Here is a 25,463-nt window from a genome sequence, read left to right as displayed (position 1 = left end):
ATAAAGGACAAAGAAGGCAGGGACCTAACAGAAGCAGATGAGATTAAGAAGAGGTGGCAAGAATACACAGAAGAACTATACAGGAAAGATCTGAATGTCCCTGATAGCCATGATAGTGCGGTCACTGAACTTGAGCCGGACATCCTAGAGAGTGAAGTCAAGTGGGCCTTAGGAAGCATTAGTAACAACAAAGCTAGCGGAGATGACAGTATTCCAGCCGAGCTATTTAAAATCCTAAAAGATGATGCTGTTAAAGTGCTGCATTCAATATGCCAACAAATCTGGAACACTCAACAGTGGCCACAAGACTGGAAAAGGTCAGTTTACATTCCAATTCCAAAGAAGGGCAACGCCAAAGAGTGTTCAAACTATGGCACAATTGCGCTCATTTCACATGCCAGCAAGGTGATGCTCCAAATCCTACAAGCTAGGCTTCAGCAGTATGCGAACCGAGAACTACCAGAAGTACAAGCTGGGTTTCGAAGAGGCAGAGGAACTAGAGATCAAATCGCCAACATTCGCTGCATCATGGAGAAAGCAAGAGAATTCCAGAAAAACGTCTATTTCTGCTTCATTGACTACGCTAAAGCCTTTGATTGTGTGGATCACAACCAACTGTGGCAAATTCTGAAAGTGATGGGAGTACCAGACCACCTTACCTGTCTCCTGAGAAACCTGTACGAGGGTCAAGAAGCAACAGTAAGAACCAGAGATGGAACAACCGATTGGTTCAAAATTGGGAAAGGAGTACGACAAGGCTGCATATTGTCACCCTGCTTATTTAACTTATATGCAGAGTACATCATGAGAAATGCCGGGTTGGATGAATCAGAGGTTGGAATTAAGATTGCTGGGAGAATTATCAACAACCTCCGATATGCAGACGATACCACCCTAATGGCAGAAAGCGAAGAGGATCTCAAGAGCCTCTTGTTGAGGGTGAAAGAGGAGAGTGCAAAAGCTGGTTTGAAACTCAACATTAAAAAAACTAAGATCATGTCATCTGGCCCTATCACTTCCTGGCATATAGAAGGGGAAGAAATGGAAGCAGTGGCAGATTTTACTTTCTTGGGCTCCAAGATCACCGCAGACGGTGACTGTAGCCATGAAATTAAAAGACGCTTGCTCCTTGGGAGGAAAGCTATGGCAAACCTAGACAGCATAGTAAGAAGCAGAGACATCACCTTGCCGACAATGGTCCGTCTAATCAAAGCTATGGTTTTCCCAGTAGTAATGTATGGCTGTGAGAGCTGGACTATAAGGAAGGCTGAGCGCTGAAGAATTGATGCTTTTGAACTGTGGTGCTGGAGAAGACTCTTACGAGTCCCCTGGACTGCAAGGAGGTCAAATCAGTCCATCCTAAAGGAAATCAACCCTGAGTGCTCATTGGAAGGACAGATACTGAAGCTGAAGCTCCAATATTTTGGCCACCTAATGCGAAGAGAAAACTCCCTGGAAAAGACCCTGATGCTGGGAAAGACTGAAGGCAAAAGGAGAAGGGGACGGCAGAGGATGAGATGGCTAGATAGCATCACGGATGCAATGAATATGAACTTGAGCACGCTCCGGGAGAGAGCGCAGGACAGGAAGGCCTGGCGTGCTATGGTCCATGGGGTCACGAAGAGTCGGACACGACTGAACAACAACAACAAGTGTTTATACTGCTCAGAAATTCCTCACCAAAATGCTCCCTTTCTCAGTGCTCAGCAGGGGAGTGTTCTTATCACCAATCAGCTGCTGATTAGAGATCAGAGCTTTCTCAGCAGGGAAGAGGAGGTAGATCCTGGGGAGGAATCTTCTAAGTGATTTGGGCTGCTTACTTGTGAAGCTTGTCCTGCTTACCTCTGAGTAATCTAGCTGCTCATACTTACTGCTAAGTAGACATGCAGAGGTTTGTCCTGCTTATTTCTGAGTAGGCTTAAAATCAACAAAAATTGCATTTTGGCCCTGCTACTCTGCCTTTGACCACACCCAATTTGCCTTTGGCCCCACCCACAGATGGAATGTGGCACGCAAGACCTTTCTCAGATTGGAGTTCGGCCCTTGGACTAAAAAGGGTTCCCCACTCCTGTTATACATACTCACCTGGGAGAATGCCCCATTGAACTTAATTGGGGCTTACTTATGAGTAGGTTTGCACTGTTAGAAGAAAATGACATCTTTTCAGAGTGGCTGTCACTGGCAGAGCTCTATATATGGGCTAATATAGGGGTAGGCAGCCTGGTGTCCTCCAGATGTTAGGATGACAACTCTCATCAGCCCCAACCAGCATGGCCAGTGGTCGGGGATTAAGGGAGTTGTTATGCAAAATATGTGGAGGGCATCAGGTTGTCTGCCTCTGAGCTAATGACACATCATGCACATGAAGTCCGGAAAGCTGGATTTGGGTTTCTCATGTAATATTGTGTTATTAAAGGAATAACAGCTTTGGAAATTGTTCTTTTTAAAGAAATACGTTGATTTTGTATTTTTTTTATTTTGTTTTGCTAGCTAGCCTTAGGCTACTAGACATTTCCAGAGCCTGTCTCCTGAGCCTTGATGGTTGTAAATGACCCTGGACAGTTTGCAGTGGGGGATCCCTTAATCTGGGCACAGCACATGTGGCCTTAGACTGTTTATCAGGATACCAAATCACACATTACAGTCAACTCACAAGTAATTAATTACAGTTCAGGAAAAGGAACTTTCTGCTTCTAATTTATTTGAGTGATCTAAGCTACAAAACGCAATTACACAAAACAAACACTGGCTTTCTCATTTCTTGGCTTACCTTAACAGTCAAGCAAGGCCTACAACTGGACTCTGAAGAACAGCAGGATGTTCTCAAGCAAAACTGAATTTAATGTTCTGCAAATGCTATTCTATGCTTGCTTTAGCTATTCTAGGCTTACTGTAGCTTTAGCTATTCTAGGCTTACTTTAGCTATACACCAGGCTCACGAATGGCTAATTCAGAGATGTTATTTCATTCCAGTTGTAATAGTATATCTTGGTGGCAAACACCTAAATATGTGCAGTGGTACACAAGAGGATGTCTGCCAATTATAGTTCCATCAGCATCATTTGCAAAGCAAGTGGAGGCAGGTCTGACCCAACTCAGCAGAACCTATTTCTGTGTAGACATGTTTAAGATTAAGCTACGTGCATCATATCAGCTGCAACCTTCATTCTAATAGTTTATTTCCAATTATTGAGCATGGGGCTTGCACCAGTGTAAAGTGGCCTAAATGCCTTTAGAACATTGCATGCATAAGTCGCCAACAATATCACCCCATCTTCCCCAATAATGCCTCATCTCTCTCCAGTTCTGGGGAGTCCTGTCATTTGGTGCTTTTCCGCACCTAGAATGCTTTCTTTGACCATGGCATTATGTCACTCTGTTGCACTGTAGGAGTGTGCCAAATTGGCTTGTGACACCATCACAACCCAACATGATATGATGGTCTGCAAGCTTGCATAAAGTTGTGCTCCATTCTGAGTATGTCTTTACTACGCTTCAAGCAACAAGACGTCTCTGCTGCTTTTTGTAGCAACTTAATGTACCTGTTTCTTTTCTGTGTGTGTATATCTCTCTCTCTTTAAAACTTCCCTAAAGCTAATAGGACTTACATAACAGGTCACCCAGTAGTAGGCCCTTTTTCTGTAATCTGCCATAAGTATTTTAAATAACATTTTGAGTTTTTGATCAAATGTGCTACATCTCTGTTTAAGTCAAAACTGAGTTGCTGTTTCTTTACAACAATCCTGCAACAATTTACGCCTCTTTGGGAACAATCGTGTTTAGAAAGAAAAAAAGTCCCACAATTCCCAGAATTCCTCAGCCAGTATAGCTGGGATGCTGCAAGTTGTAGGATTTTTTGCTGTCTAAACATGCATAGGATTACGGCCCTTGGTTATCATTTTATGGATGGAGAAACTAGGAGAGAGTGACTATCACATGATCACTTAGGAAGACCATAAAAAGCTGCATTATACCAAGTTAGACTATTAGTCTATCTACCTCTGTATTGTCTACTGGTAATCACTATCCAGGACTTTAGGCAGGGGTCTTTCCCACCAATACCTGGAGATAATAGGGTTTGAGCCTGGGATCTTCAGCATGCAAAGCATGTGCGCTACCACTGAGTTACAGCCCTTTGAGGAGAGATCCTCTCCTTCAGAGTCCAGCATTCTTATCTCCTGAACCACACATAGCACAAGATCAGTAAAATGTTACATTGTATGTAATCAAGTGTGTGGGCTGAATATTACATTCCAGTCTCTCATGTTTGCTAATCCTTTCCTTAAGCAAGCCAGCTATGCTGTTATGTGTGCAACATGGTTTTTATCAGATTTCTTGATTAACTCCATGGGTTTACATTGTGAGACTGAGCTCTTTAAAGAAAACCATCACCTGTCTTTAACTTTATTTAGAGAATTTGCTTTGGCAAGTCACTGAAAGCAAACAAAAACTGATGTTTCACTGGTTCTCCCTCCCAATGGGTCTTTCTATAGATGATTTGTCTTCTCTGTGCTCAATCTGTGAGGGTTTTTGTGTGTGCGTATTTTGTAATACAAGGCATGCTTAAATGTAATCAGTTGATTTAGTAAATTCTGCCTTTATTGTTTACTCCTAGAATGGTATAAGCACCAATTTAGTTACAAGAATATATTGAAATGTGAGTTGGTAGGAAAATTTGTATTTGGAATTGGTAATTGGTACAATAAAGATTACAGGATGCTTAATCAAGAATGTCATCTCTTGCACTTCCTCAGGAATTCCTTGGCTCTGGAGACCCCAAAGATACAAAGATGCTAATCACAAAACAAGCAGACTGGGCTAAAAACATCAATGAACCAAAAGCAGCTGTGGAGATGTACATTACTGCGGGCGAGCACATGAAGGCCATAGAAATCAGCGGAGATCAGGGCTGGGTTGATGTGTATGTTTCATCTGTCTTTCAGAGAAATCCGCTGCCATATTTTCAACTGAATATTGCCTGCTTTGTTTTCAACAGGTTTTGCAAGCTGTGGGTTACCCAGATTGAAAAAATACCCTATTTTAAGCAAAGAGAACTGTGGGATGGAGATTCTTATAGTCTGTACCTAGTGAGAGACTTTGAGAGCCCTAATTTTGCAAGATGCTGTATAAATCAATAACAGATGACAGTTATAGATCATAGCCCCTATCTCCTCATGTGAATTAAATGTTCAGCCAGCCTCTTTTCAGAGCACTGTTGTGCTCATTTATTTGTAAGTTGTTTTTTTCACAAGATTGTGCCCAAAGTGGCTCGTAGCATATTAAATTAACAGCAACCATATAAAACAGTTCAAAAGCACAGTGTGAACGTTTGGAATTACAAAAACAATTACAATTTATACTTTTCAAGGTAAGGTATGATTCCTCCCTTTTATCCTGAGTTTGAGTTTCTCAGTGGGTTGAATGGAGGCAATATGTTGGCCCAGTTCTCATTCCATGGATACCCAGGATTTAAACAAGCCCTGGGTAACTGTGAATGAGTGGGAGTGAGTAATCGTGCTAGCCCATGGCCGCTTCTCTGCTCCCACTGAAATAAACAACTCAGGGATGCTTTGATTTTCTGTGATGACTGAATCCAGAATTGTGGGTTATGGGAAGAACAACCCACACTTGTGTAACCCAGCTTCCCTGGGTTGTTTAGCTTAGGGGCAAGCAGAAGCCAGCACGCACACACTCTCACTCTTGCTCCATTCACAACAACCCACAGTTTAACAAACCATGGTTTGTTGTAAAATGCGAACTGGGCCATTGATTTGGTTTCAGAGTCTCATGAACATATTTCTGAAGGTGAAGCATACTTTTTCACTGAAAAATGGCATTCTTGGGCTTTTAATGAGATTCTAGAGAGTGGATTAAAAGGCTTCAGGGTCTGTATTAAGCCTGCAGACTGTGGAAAGTGCTACTGCACTCATGTCCTACTTGTGAGCTTCCCAAAGGCAGCTGTTGGCCACTGTGGGAACAGATGGATGGGCCTTTGTTCTGATTCAGCATGGCTCTTCTTATGTTCTTATGATTCTATCTAGCAAAGCTCTGCCATGCACTCTAGAACTTGTATTTAATTCGTTGGGAGCTTTTGATTGCAGTCACACTCCAGCAGTCCTTTCTGATGAACAAGCAGGTTTGTGGTTTGGTGAAGAATGGCTAGAGTATAAATGTAAACAAAAGTGTACTGCTGCATGTTTAGATCTATGGACGGCAGTGTGTGTGTGTGTGTGTGTGTGTATTTTTAAGTTGTAGCAAGAATTCTACAATTCTAGCCACTGATTCTAGCCACTGATGGGGCTAGATTGCTTTGTGTGTGTGTTTAAATTTTTTAGATTGATTGATATTGCTCGGAAGCTGGATAAAGCTGAGCGTGAACCTTTGACAAAGTGCGCTTACTATTTCAAAAAGTTATTTAACCATGGCTATGCAGCAGAAACTTACATGAAGATTGGGGATTTGAAGGCGTTGATACAGCTCCATGTGGAAACTCAGCAATGGGATGAGGTAAGTGCAACTCCTTGCAAAAGAGTAGTTTATCATTTCTGGGTAATGGAATCCATTTGGTCTTAAATCTTTAATTATATAAACACAATCCATCTTGCTATTGAATCTAAACAAAATGTTGCAGTGTAGAGTGCTCCTGTTCAGAGTTCTAGCCTGCCATTCATGCCCTGTTCCAGGATACTCCATTCCATTCTCCCTCCCCATGATTGCGGGTTCCTTCCCCGCAACAGATACTCAGTGTTCTGTGATGACTGAACATGCTCAGTCTTCATTGGCTGTGTGTGTGTGTGTGTCCGTCTCACACTTGAGGGGGTTGTGTGGGGGATAAAGATTTATTTATTATTCATTTTATAAATCACACCCTCTGCCTACTAGGCACTTGGGACAATGTGCAATAAAAATGTCAAAACTTGTTATAAAACCCAAAACATAAGGAGCAAATCACCCATACAATAAAATTTAAGAGTGACATTAAGATCGAGGTGCGACAAACTTTGCTCAGCCTTATAATCCTGATGGAACAGCCTTTACTTGCCTATCTAACGGCAAAAAAGGAAGGAGCCAATCTTGCCTCCCTTGGGAGGGTGTTCCACGTTTTATACTTCTGCAAATCTTGAGGTTCTCCCAAGCCTGCTGATACCTCTTTCTTGTGTTGGAATGGTGTCTGCCTGCCATTCATAAGCATTGGCGCTCTGAGAATGAGTTCTGTATTAGCATATAGGATAATACAATTAAGAGCAACCTTGCTACTCCAGGTTCTGAGAATAAATCAACCAGCTGCGTGGGAAGCCTGAGGTGTTGGTTAATTACAGTCTGAACTATGCAACTAACATGCTCTGATATGATCATGTCAGAGACCATGGGGCTCATTTTGTGGCAAGTAAAGAAGGTATCAGGGAAAGAGGGATTGGTTGATGAGAGGTTCCATTCAACTTCACATGGTTTGCTACTCATATGCCATCACTCTTTAGTTCATTCAGTTTATTTATAAAAATAAAAAGTCCAAAGCAGCTAACAACGTCATACAAAAACAAATCCAGTAATTTCAAAAGACAAACAATATGAACAATTACTGGCAATAAAAATGTTGCAATCAACCTATACATTTAAACCTATAAATGCCAGTTGTTAATGATACATTAATAAACAATAAAGTGACAATAAAATACTAGCCATATTTTAGTCAAGTGTATATACTCCAGCACTAATATACTAGCCATGCAGACATACCATTAAAGGAGAAAAGGCCACCCTGGAGCCAGGAGAAGCCTGTTCTGAATTGCAAAGTCACCCTTAGGTTTTCCTATTATGGTTGATTTAGTTTAATTTCATGCAATCTGAAGGAGCTTATGCAGTCCAATATATGTATGTTTACTCAGAAATAAGCCTTACTATATTCAGTGGGCCTTACACCCAGGTAAGCATACAAAGGATTGCAGTGTTAGTTTTAGACTGTCTGGGGAAAGGTTGCTTATTGAAATGGTTTTGCTGCTCATAATTTCTGTCACAAATTATGTTGACCAAGGTACAAGTTCTTGGCTATACTTTGAACTAGGTCTGAAATCAAGCTGTACAGTGAACCTGTGCATTTTAATTTTATTATCTGAGTATCTGCCATCAGAAATAGTTCCTTAGATTGAATTGTGAAAATCATAATGTTCAGTGTTATTTTGCAGTATGTTAAGAATGAATTTATCCTGTACTTCAGGCCTTTGCTTTGTGTGAAAAGCACCCTGATTTTAAGGATGATGTCTATGTTCCTTATGCTCAGTGGCTGGCAGAAAATGATAGATTTGAAGAGGCCCAAAAAGGTAGGGTGGTGGTTGTTATCATTTTACTAAAATGGCAATGTACTCAAAATGCACTGGGCAGTTCCTATAAACAAACGTGGGAGTATTGTCTGTTTGTAAGTGATGCTAAAATGTGCATGAAAAGCATAGGAATCATCTAAATGGATCTTCCCAATATATTTTAGCTGTCACAGAAGCTTTTGTTTCATTTCATTTTGTTTTATTTTGCTAAGATAGTCCCCAGTTGAAAACAAATTTAATAAAGGGAGTAAACACAAAAAAGCTTGGATTCTACATCTGGGGCTGGTTCGCGTAATCACCACAGCCCACTGTGGCTCATTTAACAGACCATGGGCTTTTTGAGGGCTGTTTAACCCTCAAACAAGCCCTGCTGCCTGGGTTTGGACAACACAACAAACCATGGCAACCATCTGTTGAATATTCAAAATGGCTACCAGCATGTACTGCAACCCACTGTGGCATAAATAAGCCACACTGGGCTGCAGTGACCATATGAACCCAGCCCTAGTGTTGTTATTCACTGTGTGCCCATAGCAAGAGTCCTGGACAGTAATCTGACAGATCATGTATGTTCTAAGTAACTAGAAAGGCTGGAGTCCTAGAACTTGTGGATACATTACTTTTTGCAGTTGAAGGGTATTGCTACTTTGAGCATGCATACCATTGGCATATCAATAGAACACATGAGAATGGCTTCACTAACAGTGCACTTCTGAGCCAAGTGCCACAATCCTATTTTATAGAGAAACAACTTCTGTGAAATACATTTCACAAGGACTCATATAATGTTAAGTCACACATTTCTGGATGAAGTCGTGGTTTATAAACAAGCATGGGAGTAATCACATTAATGGGAAACATAGAACGTGAATCTGCCCTCAAGCTCATAAAATTATCTGTATTTGGCTTTTATAAAGCACATATAAACTGAGTAGAATTTAAATTGCAGCTAGTGATTCTCTTTATATTCAGAGCTGATATGCCCTTTACATTTTGAACTTGGGTACAAGTACTTGAGATTAAATGACTAATTCGCATATGGCGTTGTTGATTTGGAACTGTGTGTGTCTTAAATGGCTAGATTCTCAGCAATGAACAATAAGGAGCAGTTGGGAAAGGATCGGGGCCCTGCTGTCACAATTATTGAAGGAAACTTGCCCACATAAACACATTTGTGCTGTTCCCCAGTTACCAGTGGTACTCATGTAGTTTGCCATTTTAACTTGAATTTGTACTGAGTTCAAAAACTAAAGAATGAATTAAGGCTAGGTGTCTCTGTGTGGGCTTTTTTTCAATCATGGTTACTTTGCAGCACTCAGGACACGAATAACCCAAAGTCTTACTGTGAGAGATGACGTTAATACTGATTTGATTTGTCACATAGCTAGACAACTGTCCACGTATAGTTTTCCTCACTTCCGCTACTAGTACAGCGCAATCCATTTAGCTCTGCTGATGCACAGCCGCCATTTGTTTCAATGGGCCTTGTCAGGAGCCATGCAAAAGCTACTTTGGTATGAATGGAGGTTGTGCAGTTGTAGTGCTTGGTGGATTGTGCCCCAAGTGCATTTAAGAAGCTTGAGATGCCACAAGAGCCATAAAGTACCTTTTTGATGTATCTCCTGCTACATTAATTTCCCCACAAACATGTAGAAAAATATCAGGGTGTAATCCTTTTCATCTGTTCCTTTGTTTAGTTGTGGGACCTGTTCCTAATTTTAATCAAGTTAATTAGTATAATCACTCTGTAAAATCTTCTTTGTTTTGGCCCCCTTCGCAGCATTCCACAAGGCTGGCAGACAGACCGAAGCTGTAAAAGTGTTGGAACAGTTAACTCATAATGCTGTGGTAGAAAGCCGATTCAATGATGCAGGATATTATTACTGGATGCTGTCCATGCAGTGTTTAGATATCGCTCAAGGTAAGCAAATACAAGCAAGTTTACATGTTATCTCTTCAGGCATGAAGGCAAAACATCTAACAAACTCTGATGGCTTAACTGAACACTCTTAGTTAATTGCTTGGGTTGTGTTCTATTTATGTTGCATGTACTGATAATCTTACCTTTCCACATGCAGTTAGAACAGCTGACAAGCACAAACCTCATTCTTAACTCAAGCCCAGGCTCCATCTTCACACTTTCTGTCCCTCAGAACATGGAGGGGCACCCAGTCACTAGAGGAGGCACAACTTCAGTTAATGAAGAGTATGGGGCTGGCCCTGTCCATTTCCATCCATTCATTTAAATTAGGAGTGGGCAGCCTGTGGCCCTCCAGTTGTGTTCGCCTACAACTCCCATCAGCCCTAGCCAGTATAGTCAGTGATGAGGGATCATGGGAGTTTTAGGTCAAAACATCTGGAGGGCCACAAGTTGCCTACCACTGATTTAAATGTAGGCGGCTTTTTGGCACCCCCCTCCTTTTCTGTGGGCATTTTGCTCTCTTGGAATTCTTTCTTTGGGGACCTTAACTAACATTGTGGCCTTGCTGCTTCTTTTTCCTTCCAATGTTGTCCCTTCCAACACCTCAGGCACTGAATGTGGGGATAAGTAACCTTTGTTTTGTCTTCCTTCTCCTGGGATGGGGATGGGGTGTCAAATGTAGTTCTTCACTTAGGAAGGCTCACTATGACTCAGGTTGAGAAGATCTGCCAATACCTCTTTCATCAGCATGCACTTGAATGGGTAGCTAGAGGGTAGTTCAGAGCTACTACTCTTGAAATGTGCAAGGCTTTTATGGGGGAGAAAAGTTGGTATTCGTTAGTTGGACTGTAACGTTTTGTTTGTTCTTGCAATGGACTCAAGGCCCGACTGGGCATGCTCCGAAGCTGGGGGCAGTGACTGGAAAGGTTTCTCAGTCTAAATGTCCTCTGTGACCTTCACTGGTGATGAGAGGCAGTCTCAGAAGATATTCTTGATTATTTATACTGTGCTTTTAGGGAGCAATCTTCTGCCTTGGGGGCTTTATCCTGTAGATAACTGTACTGATGAGGATCAGTCCTAAACTCAAATCCTAAACATGTTCATTCGAGAAGAGGTCATACTGTGTTCACTGCCAGATGTGCTTAGGATTGCAGCCTTTGCATGCAAAGTAATTGATAGTCCTTCCCTCGTTCATTTAACTGTCTGGGGGCAGGAGAGAACAATCTGTCCCGTACCACTTAGTTCTTCTGTAGCTGAGCTGAGACTTGGACTTCCAAAAGGCTTTTGACAAAAAGTCTCACCAAAGACTCCTGAGCAAACTTAGCCGTCATGGAATAAGAAGACAGGTCCTCTTATGGATCCGTAACTGGTTAAAGAACAGAAAGCAGAGAGTAGGAATAAATGGTAAATTATCCCAATGGAGGGAAGAAAATAGTGGGGTCCCACAGGGATCTGTATTAGGACCAATGCCTTTCAACTTGTTCATACATGATCTGGAATTAGGAGTGAGCAGTGAAGTGACCAAGTTTGCAGATGACACCAAATTATTTAGGGTGGTTAAAACAAAAAAGGGATTGTGAAGAGCTCCAAAAGGATCCACCAAAGGTTATCCACCAAGGTGACTAAGTCTGTTTAAGTCCCAAAACTGGGCCTGAGCCCAGATTGGAAATTATTGCCAAAGCTCTATATAAACATCAGGTAAGTATGCCCTTGCTTTCGAACTGTGGTGCTGGAGAAGACTCTTACGAGTCCCCTGGACTGCAAGGAGGTCAAATCAGTCCATCCTAAAGGAAATCAACCCTGACTGCTCATTGGAAGGACAGATAATGAAGCTGAAGCTCCAATATTTTGGCCACCTAATGCGAAGAGAAAACTCCCTGGAAAAGACCCTGATGCTGGGAAAGACTGAAGGCAAAAGGAGAAGGGGACGGCAGAGGATGAGATGGCTAGATAGCATCACGGATGCAATGAATATGAACTTGAGCACGCTCCGGGAGAGAGCGCAGGACAGGAAGGCCTGGCGTGCTATGGTCCATGGGGTCACGAAGAGTCGGACACGACTGAACGACTGAACAACAACAAAAGTATGCCCTGCCAAGTTTGCAGATGACACCAAATTCTTAAGGGTGGTTAAAACAAAAAGGAATTGTGAGGAGCTCCAAAAGGATCTCTCCAAACTGGGAGAATGGCTGTCTAAATGGCAAATGCAGTTCAATGTAAGCAAGTGTAAAGTGACGATGACTGACCAGGAAAGAGATATTGGAGTTGTAGTGGACAGCTCTATGAAGATGTCAACCCAGTGTGCAGCCGCTGTAAAAAAAAAAGGCAAACTCCATGTTAGGCATAATTAGAAAAGGAATTGAGAATAAAATTGCCAATATCATACTGCTGCTATACAAATCTATGGTATGACCACACTTGGAATACTGTGTCCAGTTCTGGTCTTCAGATATTGTAGAGCTGGAAAAAGTGCAGAAAATGGCAACTAAAATTATCAAGGAGCTGGAGCATCTCTCCCATGAGAGAAGGTTACAACAGCTAAACAGGATTGTTTAGCTTGGAAAAAAGGAGGGTAAAGAGAGACATGATAGAGGTCTACAAAATTATGCATGGTGTGGAGAATGTGGATAGGGAGACATTTTTCTCCCTCTCTCAAATACTAGAACCCAGGGTCATCCTGTGAGGCTGATTGGTGAGAGATGCAGGACAGATAAAAGGAAGTACTTCTACACACAGTGCATGGTTAAACCATGGAATTCGCTACCACAGGATGTAGTGATGGCCACCAATTTGGATGGCTTTAAAAGGGGGTTGGACAAATTCCTGGAGGAGAATGCTATCAGTGGCTACTAGTCTTGATGGCTGTGTGCTACCTCCAGCACCAGAGGCAGTGAGCCTATGTACACTAGTTGCTGGGGAACATGGGTGAGAGGTGCTGTTGCACTCATGCCCTGCTTGTGGGTTCCTGGTCGACAGCTGGTTGATCACGGTTTGAACAGAATACTGGACTAGATGGACCCTTGGTCTGATCCAGCATGGCTCTTTTTATGTTCTTATGAGGTTTAAAACTGGGTCAAATCCACTAATGTAAGACATTGGCTGTCTGATAGTTTAGTGAGGACAAAATTAAGGCATAGCAGACATCTTTTAGTATGTGACACAGTACAAGCATCCATTTAGATTTGCCAGTACACCTAAAATATTGGTCTGTAGTGTCTTGTGCACTGAGCTAAGCTTGCAGTCCCTCCTGTGTATGCTTATCTGGGAGTAAGCCCCACTGAACTCAGTGGGACTGGCTTCCAAGTAAAGATGCATAGCAGTGGGCTGTAAGACTGTAAATGATCCCAAAGTGCTTGTTTGGTGTAAACGTAGAGATGGAAAATGTTATTCCCTTTGCTTCTAACTTCTGCAGATGGGGTTTCCAGAAATGAAAGACAAATATGCTCTACCATTAACGGTAGCCCCTGACTTTGTTAAAACTATGCACCATAGCCATTTGTCTTCTTAATTTTCCTGCTTTGAAAGTATCACATTGCATATGAAGCTCATCAAACTACATATACTGTATTTTGAGCCACACTTGTTCAGTAGTGCTAATCTCTCAGGAGTGTTTGTTAGTGCAGGAACCAGGATGGTTTGTGCTCTTTCTTGAGTCTCTCACTGTTGGGTGGCAACTGATCAGAGGTTTTATACTGATACTACCTTTCCCCCCCTCAGATGATGAGCAGCAGAAGACTGAAATGTTACAGAAGTTTCACCACTTCCAGCACTTGGCAGAAATTTATCATGCCTATCACTTCATCCACAAATGCACTGTAAGATACTCACATGGAGCTTCACAGTTAGTTCACTCTTTGTCCTTTAAACCATTCAAGAGACAGTTAGCTGATGTAATGTGTTTCTTAGGGATATTGTGTTTTAGGCATCTGCTCTCATGAAGAGGCTGGTACAGGATTGCCCCCTGAATAGCTTATCTTCATGGCCTCTTTCTTTAGAGTCATGATTAGATCTATTCCTGTTGGACTCTTCCAGTGTTGTTGCTTTGTGAATAAAGGAGACAGTGTCAGGCAAGATAGAAATCAGTTAATGCTTAATTCTGTGCATTTCGTATTAGTGTAACCTTTAATCTTTAACACTGCAGGAAGAACCCTTCAATCACTTTTTGCCTGAAACACTCTTCAATGTGTCTAGGTTTTTACTTCATAGCCTTACCAAGGAAACTCCTTTGGGAATTTCTAAAGTGTATCCTTTGAAAGGCAAAAGCCAAATCCAAGAGCTATCTAGTGAGCCAAACGAAAGATTCATTGGCATGAGTTGCATACTGACATGCTGTAAGAATACATGCAGAGATACATTCCATAGAAATTTATTGTCTGGTTACTCCATCTCTACAGTGTTCAAAGTGTTCAAACCTTTTTAACCCTTGGAATCATAAAACAGCTCCTGAATACCTTAGATGTCCATAAACTACACAGGCACGTAGTTTGGAAAGTCTGCCCTTCAGGAACGCTTAGGTCACAATACATTTGCTAGTCCTTAAGCTGTCACAAGACTCTTGATCATTTTTGCTGCAACAGACTAGCATACCCCACCTCCAGTCCCTTCTCTTGGGAAGCATGGAAGTAGAGGATGAAATTGACAGGTACTTTGACAAGTAGGGATGGCTCTGCTGGGCTAAGCCAAGTAGTGTGTGGAGTGGATGAAACTGACAAGCATATTTACAAGAGGGGAATACCCCTCTGTGAGGCTACATAGGGGACAGGGGGAATTCCAGTCATGCACAGTTGCACAAGATTGCCAATTACAAAGTATTTTTAAAAAAAATTACAACCCCACTTGTGCAAATCTAAAGATCCCCCTGCCCCAAAAATCCAATTTGTGCAAATTACCATTTGTGAAAAAAATCCCGGAATCGGGAAAAAGGCCACCACCACTTACCAGAATGGAAACACTGTGGAATCCCAGCGTGCTTAAACAGAATGGAATTCCCAGCATTGCCCATCCACAGCTGAAGTGCTTTAATTGGGATCTCCAAGTTCCTAAGGTAGAATAAACAGGCATTAATAAAAAGTTTGTAGCATTTTTTCAAGGATGCCAAAATACTTCAGAGTATACTTATAAGTACCAATGATGTACATCAACGGCTATGGTGGACAGCCAAGGTTTCAGAGTATCTTAGTTCCTTGCAAATCCAGAGAGGTGCCTGATAACATGCCCCTGCTATCTTGTTTGGTGATTCTGGGAGAAAGGTTTGAAATCCAGTTAACCCCTTTCAGTGAAAGTATTGAAATGAAAGCCTGTTAAGCTAAACTTCTTTGATAAAATTTATCTAGGCAGCATATTTGGTCTTTTGGTAGCCAGGTGGTCACTGGTCAACTGGGAGGAAGCACGCTTGTTTTGTAATGTGCTTTGGGACATGTGTATGAAAAGCAGACTGTGGTGATGCTTATTTATTTGCTTCCTTTTGCATGTAACATTTTATGCTGCAGGACAGAGGAATCTTGACCAAAGACAAAGAAAGGTTATTTAAGAAGAAACATCTTTATGTTCTTTCTTTATGTGCAAATATCGTTAATTCCTCACAAAAAATAAGGGGCCTTCACATTTATGGGATTTCTCCCTCCCTCCCCCTGCCCTCTCAAAATGCTGTTCATTTCAGCAGCATCCTAGCAGTTGTTTCATATTTTGTTTATGTAAACATGCTTAAGTAAACAGACTTCTCCAGCAGAGGCCTCTTTCAAGCCCTGGCTTTGCTTGCGCTTCAGCACATAGCTCCTCTGATTGAAAGCAATGATGTGGTTTTTTCCCCTTGCCATATGTACGTTTTGTTCCTTAATTTGATTACAGCAATACATTATTTGCCCTGGCAAAGCAGAGCAACGCTCTGGGCGCCTATAAATTGGCTCGTCACGCTTATGACAAGTTGCAGGGACTGCAGATCCCAGCTAGATTTCAGAAATCAATTGAGCTGGGAAGCCTGACCATCCGATCCAAGCCTTTTCAGGACAGTGAAGTAAGTTCCCATTTGCATTATTCCCATCTTTCAGTGCTTAATATGATGCAAGACACCACGTTGGCACATGTGCAAACCTGAGAGGCATTGTGAGCAAATGCAGTATTTCTGCAGAAATATGTTACTTCACATTCAATCTTCCTGTCCAAGTGAAAATTGGTGTCTTGCATTTTCAGATGTCTGTCTTTCAAGAAGCTGCCCACCTTCTAATCTCTGCCTGCTTCTCTGCCTGTTCCCACAACTCTGCCAAGCTTCACCTTACCACTGTTTAAGTGTTCTGTTTTCATGTACTCCCATCGGCATTTACTAGTGCCTTTCTTCTCTCTGGGGGACTGTCCATGTCTTATATTTACGTCTGCCCCATGCATTGATTCTACCTTTTCCAGCACTTGGGAATCCTTAGTCCTTGTAAATCATATTTTTAAAAGCTTGCCTCCCTCTTTTTAGTGGTTGTCCAAGTCTTGCCAATGTTCTATAAAATTCTGTCTAAAGGGGTATGCAAATCAAAATAAATTGTATGGTGCAAATGCTTAACCTTGAATGAACAGGAAAAAATGCACTCCATCTGGCCACCTGAAATAATATAAACACAATAAGGCCCTGGAGAATCATATAGCTGCCTGAAGTAATTGTGCAATTTAAAAGAACATGAAGTGAATGAATCAGAGGTCCTATGTTTCATCAAGCCGCTGAGCCAAAAAAGACCTGCTCAGTAACCTTTGTTCACATCGTTCTGGCAATGAGACTTGTTGCATAGGATTCATCTAAAGCGGCAGCAATTGAATATAGAATATGTAATGACTCAAGCAGCCATGTGCTGGAAGAATATTTATGGAACTTTATAGGCCCCAATTTCATTATTTTATGTCTGGCTGTATGTTGATGCAATGCCATTAGTGTGTGGCTCTCCAGAGGTTGGACTGCAACTTCCACCAGCCCCAGCCTGAGTAATTGTCAAGGATGATGGGAGTTTTAGTCCAGTGACATATGGAGGACCACTGGCGTCATACCCCTGGTGCAAAAGAACATAAGAAAATAAAAAGTCTTATTTGGGGTCAGGTGATCTGACCCCAGGGGCCGTGACTCAGTGGCAGAGCCCCTGCTTTGCATGCAGAAGGTCCCAAGTTCAATCCCCAGCATCTCCAGGTAGTACAGGAAAAATTCATGCCTGAAACCCTGGATCACTGCTGCCAGTCAGTGTCAACACTACTGGACTAGATGGCCCAATGGCCTGACTCACTATAAGGCAGCTTTCTGTGTTTATCCAGTGATCCGTTTAGCTCAGAGTTCTGACTAGCAACACTGGCCTGGCAGGCTGCTTCAAGGAGGCTTACACACAGTCAGATGCATACAGTCTTTTAAAATTGAGGATGGTTAGTAGCCACTGATATGTCCCCCATATATTCATTTCAACCCTTTTTGCTGGTTCTCATCACACTATGTGGTAATGAATTCCATAGTCCATTGATATTTTGTGTGGGAAAGGGTTTATTTTCTTTTGTTTTGTATCTTCTGCCCATCATTTTATGCTGTTGGAGAATATTTTTCCTTATTCTCTTTATACTAGTCATGAATTTTATACCTCTGTTGTAACTCCTTTGGCTCTTCCCCACCCCACTCCCCAAAAACCTAAGCTGTCCCCTCTAAGCTAAACTGAAACCAAGCTAAACTTGGCTTAAACAGCTTGGCCCTGCCATATTACAGAGATGGACTCCTCCACTGTGTTCCGTCATAATTGCTATTATCTACTGAGAAAGCTCTCACAGTGGCACTTTTAATATATCAAATAAGAAATATGTCATATACGCATAGCCTTATCGGTAGCTGCTATCCAGTGCTGGAAATCTCTCCTTCTAGAGGTCCCCCGGAGTCCAAGACCTGGCATGTTTTACTGAATCCATGTAAAATATTCTTAATTTTAAGAGGCTGTTTATAATGTTTAAGGAGATAGGTGTGTGTGTGTGTGTGTGTGTGTGTGTGTATTAGGGGTGTTTTCACCTGTACCTTTGATATACTGATTTAATCTGGAGATTTTTAAAAGTTGGCGAGTTAAACATAAAAAAGAATATATCATATAACTGGCATGATTACTATAGAGATTCTGTGGCTAGAATCCAAAGTGTGTTTGCAGGTGCATTCACACTTGCACAAGGTTTTTTTTCCTTATTTCCTCCTGACTACAGCTCCTTGAGTTGCATTAAAGGCTGCCTTGGAAGGTCTTCTGATACTTTTGGAGCAGATTTTTTGGGAAGTGGGCATGAGGGGCTACAGGGGAAAGTGTTCTCAGAATGGCTGCCCCCTATTCTTAGGATCCCACCCAAGGTGTTCAGACTGTGCTGGTTTGTTTGTGGTGACCTTGCCTCTTTGTGTTTCTTTGCAGGAGCTTGTGCCTTTGTGCTACAGGTGTTCCACCCACAACCCTTTGCTGAACAACCTGGGGAACGTCTGCATTAATTGCAGACAACCCTTTGTCTTTGCTGCTTCATCTTACGGTATGTTGGAATATTCTGGATAAATTGTACCTGACAACTATAAAGGCTGCAATTGCCAACATTCTCCTTTGTTAAAAGTAAAGCTAACAGTTTGTTGCCTAGCTGCCCCTGCCTTCCTAAATAGCTTTGATAATAACAGATGGAGAAATTAATCTGCTGCATTTCTCAGTTTGACCATATCCTAACAGTGCTGTTAAGTAACAGCTACATTCTGTTCAGAGTTGACCCCCCCAATAATCATCCCCCCCCAAAAAAAAACATGAATTCCTTTTGCTGCCTTATGGAGTAGAGGGGGATGATGTGGGAAATTCAAAAAGGTGACTTTTTATTTCCACTGTGTTGAAGCCCTTTACTAATAAAAACTTGATTTAGATGTTAAGAATGTGTGTGTGGAACAATAATGTCTATTCCTTGAGTAGATACAGCAGGCATTGTAGATGTGCTGATAGATAACTGTCCTCTCGTTTTTTGCCTGTATCCTTTTCAGACGTCTTACATCTGGTTGAGTTCTATTTAGAGGAAGGAATCACTGATGAAGAAGCTGTTGCTCTGATTGATCTGGAAGTACCAAGACTAAATAAAAGAGACAGTAAATGGCAAGAGCAGATGAGTGGCAGTATCCTTTCACTCCTGGCAGTTACTTAGGAAAACATGTCACTGTGACAAATATATAGTAACAATATACAATCCTAATATATTTTAAACCTTTTTTTGGAACAAACACATCAAAAAGTTATGGCTAAAAATAATTGCTTTTAATAATTACATCCTCCAGCCAAGAAAGACCAGATTGGGCTTACTTTGAAATCCGTCATTATTGACAGCATTGCCAATTCTTGTCATTTTTTTAGGGAAAGTGTTCCATTCACTATTGGAGTCTCATACTACTGGCTGCGGTATAAAGACATGAAACCAGAGAGGTCGAGATCTATTTTTAAGACAGGATATGATGTGCAACTATATACAGAAGAAAACGGGATGGAAAGAATTAAAATAAAAATTTTAAGGAATGCTGGGAGAAAGGATAAGAGTCACAGTACTAAGGTTTCTTGTCCATCTAATTTCTATAATCTGTTGCTCTTCGGCTAGCCGAAGCAAGCCTTCTTTGCCTGGATGAACACTCTTACACAGTTTTTTTTAATCATAATCCAGGAATTGCTAAAATAATAAGTATTATTGTTTTTCACTGTTGGACATGGGGGAGAGTAGAAACCTGTACTGAAACATCACAGAGGTTCTGCTCCTTTGCCTTTGCACTCCCTGCAGTTGTATAATGTGTGTCTCAAAGCCCTGTCTCATCCCTAACAAACATTCGTAGATGTACAGACAATGAGCCTTCTTTATAAAGTGGATGAGATTGAAGAGGATGATCCATTTACAGCAAAACTAAGTTTTGAGGTTAGAAGCAATTTCTTCTGTTTTCTAAAAAAAAAATCTCTTCACCCCATTGCTTTTTGTGTGTACTGCTAATGAATTACAGAGAGGGCAAATCTAGGGACCTTTGCCAGCAAATGTTCTCTTCATGCCCTAATTCTATCCCATCAATAAATATTTCATAATTCCCTACAACCCTTCCCTCCCTTACTACACTGAAATATAACCTTGAACTTGTCTGGCCCTCTTATTTCTCAATCTTCTGGTACTATTGGTGGAAGATAAGATCTGCCAAAAGATTTCTTATTTGACAGGAGCTTTGACTGAGTCATGTGGACCAAATTTACAGGAAGAGTCCTAAAATTCATGAAAAGGAGAGATGTTAATATCCAATATGCCTCTGCCCATTTTAATCTGTGTTTTTAAATAAAGGTTTGTTGGTTTATTTAAGAAATTTCTACCCCAGTTTCTGCTTAAAATCAAAGCACCTTTGAATTTGAACATCAGTGAAGGGCTGAAGTGGCAACTAGATACTGTTTTGTATTTTATGTTTTTAATTTGCCTGTATACTGCCATAGAACTCCAGTTACTAGACAGTGGCCCTGTTCAGATGCACATTGGGGAGGGGTGCTTAGGCTAACCATGGTGCAGGGTGGTTAGCACTAACCACTGCGAGAGTCCCTGCCACACATGCAGGTAACCACAGCCCGCAGTGTGGTTAGCCTAACCACCCACTAACCACCATGGTTACCGCTAAACTTCGCAGTCGTCTGGATAAGCCATCATTCATCCAAGTGGCCCAGTGGAGGAAGCTGCTGCAGACAGCCATTTTGGTGTTCAGTGCTACAGCAGCAGCCAGTGGCCATCTTTGGGTTTGGCAGTGCAGCAGCCGTGGGCAGCTATTTCATGGGGGTTGTGGGGTGCAGGTTTTGGGGCAGGGGTGCCGTTTGAGGCAGGGATGCTGCTGCTTGACCAGCTGACAGCCAGCTGGGGATGTTTCCCGTATTGTGGCGGACACAGGTGCTTGTGCCTGGGAGTGCAAAGTGCTCAAGGTTGCTGTGCCAATAACAGCGGTGTGGGATCGAAACCATCTTTTCTCCCCACACACTTCTCCAATTTTCATATTGTGGGCAGGGACGGAGAGTGAGGAGGCTGGCTCTCGGCTGCCACATCATGTGTTGCTAGACAGGTTTTGACCATGGAGATCTGGAGCATTGGCGGGAGCAGCTGGGCTGATTTCAGCTGCTCCTGCCATGGAGCTCTGTGGTAGCCCTCAGTTAACCACAGAGGCCTGTTCAGACCTCACGTTAAGCCATGTTTAGGACCATTAACCATGTTGCAGCAAGTGGTTAGTGAGTGTGGTTAGTCCATGGTTAATAAGCCACCATGTTTGGGAAAAATGCCATTCAGACATCACGCTAAGCCATCATGGTTAGCTCAAAAACACTAACCATCATGGATTAGTGTGATGTCTGAACAGATCCAGTTAAAAGTGTAATAAATCACAGGCAGGTTCCCTGCCTTCCCACCCTTGATGATGGCAACACTAAGAACAACTCTGGGCCATGCACCTGCACTCACTGCTGCCACTACCCTAATGATGCTGGTCCCACCCTTAACATGGGTATGTCAGGAGCAAATTCATTATGATAAGTGAATTTGTGCACATGTCCCAGAGCTCTGCATGCTTCCTCCATCCTTTCTTCTCTGCTGTAAAGAAAATGATATAGTCTGGCTGCTGCAGGAGAGCAACAACAGTGGTGGTGGTATCAACAGTGTCCACTAAATGTCAGCCATTACCTCACTGTGCCACGTGCTAGTGCTGGGTCAGATCTCACATTCAAACCACCACCTGCAGCCATACTTGGACCATAGGATGATACAGTTTCAGGTGAGCCTAGCAAATGAAGGACCCCCCTCCATAGCCTCTACAGAGGGTATTGATCTTTTAGGGTTCTACAAGGTGAACAGCAAGAGTCACAAAGCACCTGACTTTTAATGTGAAAACGTAGGACAGCAGCCTTGAAAATAATGGATAGTTCATCAAAGCCATTCCCAGTAACACATGAATTCTTGGTGAGTGGTAAGAGCTTTGCGGTGAGATAGGAGAGCTTCATTTAAAAATGGAGCCACAGTAGAGCAGTGATTGAATGGCATTGTGCTGCAGACAGGTAATGGCTGTTTAAATCCATCCAAAGCATCTGAGTTTACTCTGCGGTACCTGTGGGGCTCTAGGTATCTCCGACCCACCACACCTCACCAAAGGAATGGCCTCTGAATGGGAATAGTACATTTTCCTATGGCTAAAAGAGCAATAATTTTGTTGCAGTTCTTGTTGCCATAACTCTTAAAAATTGTGGGATAATAAATCCACAAGGAACATTCCAACCATAGAACTTCTGCTGCGCTGGATGACAGAACTGATTGGTTCTGGTGCTGAAGACTTCTGGGCTGAAGGGAAACCAGAGCTTTTCAACTCTCCATTGCAACAGGACACGTGTAAGCTCTCAAAGACTAGGAATATCTCCAAGGCTAAATGCAGAACTGAAAAGAAACTGATAGCTCAGTGTAAATTCAGTCTCAGTATATGCATTTTTTAAAAAGATCCATGCATGTTCCCTGAAAAGATCTTGTCTTCCCAGTATTCTGCCAAATTAAAATTTCCCCCTTTTTTCAATCACTCTTTTCCTGCAGCAAGGAGGGTCGGAATTTGTTCCTGTGGTAGTGAACCGTGCAATACTCAGGTCAATGAGCAGGAGAGATGTGTTGGTTAAACGCTGGCCAAAGCCATTACGGTGGCAGTACTTCCGGTCCCTGCTACCAGATAACCCCATTACTATGTGTCCTTTCTGCTTTCAGGTATGAGCAACATTTTACTTGCGGGGAAGAGATGGGATGCATCTGAAAAAGGGTTTTCCTCAAAAATAAACAGCAGGGAGTTTTTTTAACATATTGCAGCTTGATCTTAAAAATAGGAGTAGAATTAATGCATAAAAATAACATTAACTCTACTGCATATGAGAGAGAGACTTGGCTAAAACATAGTTTTGTGGTCACTATTATGTGTTTTGGGGAACTAAACAAAGCAGCTGCCAGAGACAAGTGATGAATCTGTTGAACTAAAAAGGTTGAGAAGGTGAATTGTACTTTTGTTTCGGGTTTTCCTCTCTCTTTTTCTGACTGTATTCAGATAGTACATAGGTTAGTTTTTGCAGAAGGAGAGTGCTTCGTGTGAAGTAACATGGTTTGAGGATAAACAGAGGGAAGGTACAGCACAATTAAAAGGTGTTAAGGGATAAGCAGTGTAGGGATTCCCAAGGGACTGAAACTTTCAAGGGAAAACTTTGCAGGATGCTTGCGAATCTTTAAGATATCCCAAGGACTGCAGTTCATTATTGGGGGTTAGTGATTGTGATTAAATGTACCAAAAATCTATCCCTTTGTATACCAGATGAGCAGTTCATTAAATTACAAATTGCTTCCAGAGTGTTAGCTGTGTTGGTTTGTTCATAGCAAAAGCAACCAAGTTTGTAAACAGTGGGGCCAAAGGCTATGACATAGTGGGGAGCAGTAGTTCCGTCACTTTTCTAGGCAAAGCCCAAATGTACACAACCTAAAAACAGTGTGTCCCATTCACAGTAGCAGTCACTGGAGTGTGATGCAGCAGTTAAGAAAGGTAATGTAATCTTGGGCTGTACTAACAGAAGCATAGGGTCCATCACGGGAAGTAATAGTTCCAATCTGTTCTGCGTTAGGCTGCATTTGGAGTACAGTTCTGGGTGCCCCATTTTAAAAAGGACATTGACAAATTGGAGCGCATCCAGAGAAGAGCAAACAGGATGGTGAGGGATCTGGAAACCAAGTCTTATGAGGCATGGTTGAAGGAGCTGGGTATGTTTAGCCTGAGGAGATTAAGGGGTGAGATTATGGGAGTTTTCGAATATCTGAAAGGCTGTCATGCAGAAGTTGGAGCAGACTCTGTTGGAGTGGTCTCTGTTGCTCCAGAGGGCAGGACTAGAACCAACAGGTAGAAATTGCAGGGAAGCAGATTTCGACCAAACCTTAGGAGAAACTTCCTAACAGTGAGAGCTGTTCAGCAATGGAACAGATTGCCTCAGGAGGTGGTGGGTTCTCCTTCACTGGAGGTATTTTAAGTAGAAGCTGGACGGCCATCTGTCAGGGATACTGTGACTGCACCCTGCAGTGTAGAGCCTGCATTGAGCAGTGGGTTGGTCTAGAAGTTCTCCGAGATTCCTTCTAACTATATGATACTATTTTATTACTTACTTCCTTGCTACACTAGATTACCACTGGAAGGACAATTACGTTTTGTTATGGGAATAATACCACAGTCTTGATTGAATCCAAACTCGGTACAATTAAATTTGCTAACAAATCCTAATTCACTCTGTGGTGTCCCACTGGAGTATTTTTGTTGAAGACTGGCAACTTTGAAGTCAGCAGAAGATAGTCCTGAGACACTGAAATGTTCTCCCACTGGTTTCTGAATGTTGCCATTAATATCAAATTTGTGCCCATTTATTCTCTTGCATAGAGACTGACATGTTTGTCCCATGGAAACAGCAGAGGGATATTGCTGGCACATGATGACATATATTATGAGGGAGAATGTGAAGGTGAATGAGCCTCTGATAGGTTCCTATGTTATAGTTTTCATGGATGATGATACACAGGGAGAAAGAACCAGAAATGGTATTAGAGCAGTCGCATCCACCCATTTCCCCCCTACATTTTGACTTCTGTTGAGGCACACCTGTCATCTGCAATCCTCATTTACAGATGTTTCATTCAGAAGATTACGAGCTCCTGGTGCTCCAGCATAACTGCTGCCCATATTGTCGGAGGAAGACAGATGAGTCCTGCTAATGAGGGAAACCAGCACTCGGGCATGGAGCACTTCTGCTGCTGGGACTCTATAAAAGTGTTTCGGAGGTGCATTAGGTTTTCTTAACAGCTTGTTTAGGGAGGGGGAAGTGTAAAAAAAGAAAGTTATATATGAGAGATTCCTACTTTTTTACATATATTTAACAAGTGTAGTTGCAGAATTTGTATGACTGCTGAATGCTTTTTATGTCTACAAATAGTAAGAAGGGTCTATGGAGCTATATATTTATATATATTTTTAAAAACTGTTCTTCTAGAATGTATTCTTGACAGTTTCATGAGACCCTTTTAACTTCTCAGAGACTGAACAATAACCTTTTAGGGTGAGATTCTGCCTGGAGAAAAACTTGCTGGTTTTTCACCTGCTAGCATTAGCTCTGATTTGACCCCTTAGTATTTGGGTTTTATGACAATTTCCAATAAAACAAGTTTAAAATAAA

At 42.0% G+C, this 25,463-nt stretch overlaps 1 protein-coding gene across 4 annotated transcripts in view; it reads left to right on the top strand.

Moving 5' to 3' along the window:
• The window catches only part of IFT122 (intraflagellar transport 122), a 91,325-nt gene extending 65,862 nt beyond the window's left edge, over positions 1 to 25,463 (top strand). For all 4 annotated transcript variants that reach the window (XM_084840243.1, XM_084840244.1, XM_084840242.1 and 1 more), the window contains 12 exons: positions 4,755 to 4,921; positions 6,336 to 6,507; positions 8,216 to 8,318; positions 10,099 to 10,239; positions 13,957 to 14,054; positions 14,381 to 14,481; positions 16,087 to 16,252; positions 18,633 to 18,744; positions 19,232 to 19,360; positions 20,063 to 20,142; positions 22,813 to 22,977; positions 24,919 to 25,463. In XM_084840243.1, the coding sequence (XP_084696369.1) occupies positions 4,755 to 4,921; positions 6,336 to 6,507; positions 8,216 to 8,318; positions 10,099 to 10,239; positions 13,957 to 14,054; positions 14,381 to 14,481; positions 16,087 to 16,252; positions 18,633 to 18,744; positions 19,232 to 19,360; positions 20,063 to 20,142; positions 22,813 to 22,977; positions 24,919 to 25,005 (1,521 nt within the window). In that variant the 3' untranslated portion in view covers positions 25,006 to 25,463. The remainder of the gene's footprint in view (positions 1 to 4,754; positions 4,922 to 6,335; positions 6,508 to 8,215; positions 8,319 to 10,098; positions 10,240 to 13,956; positions 14,055 to 14,380; positions 14,482 to 16,086; positions 16,253 to 18,632; positions 18,745 to 19,231; positions 19,361 to 20,062; positions 20,143 to 22,812; positions 22,978 to 24,918) is intronic.

The sequence above is a fragment of the Heloderma suspectum genome, chromosome 2 (genome assembly GCF_057233095.1).
Source record: "Heloderma suspectum isolate Gila_16-S chromosome 2, 16-S_ref, whole genome shotgun sequence".
Classification (NCBI taxonomy): Eukaryota; Metazoa; Chordata; class Lepidosauria; order Squamata; family Helodermatidae; genus Heloderma; species Heloderma suspectum.
The sequence above is the reverse complement of the archived record's forward strand: the minus strand, read 5'-3'. Positions and strand labels throughout refer to the sequence as shown.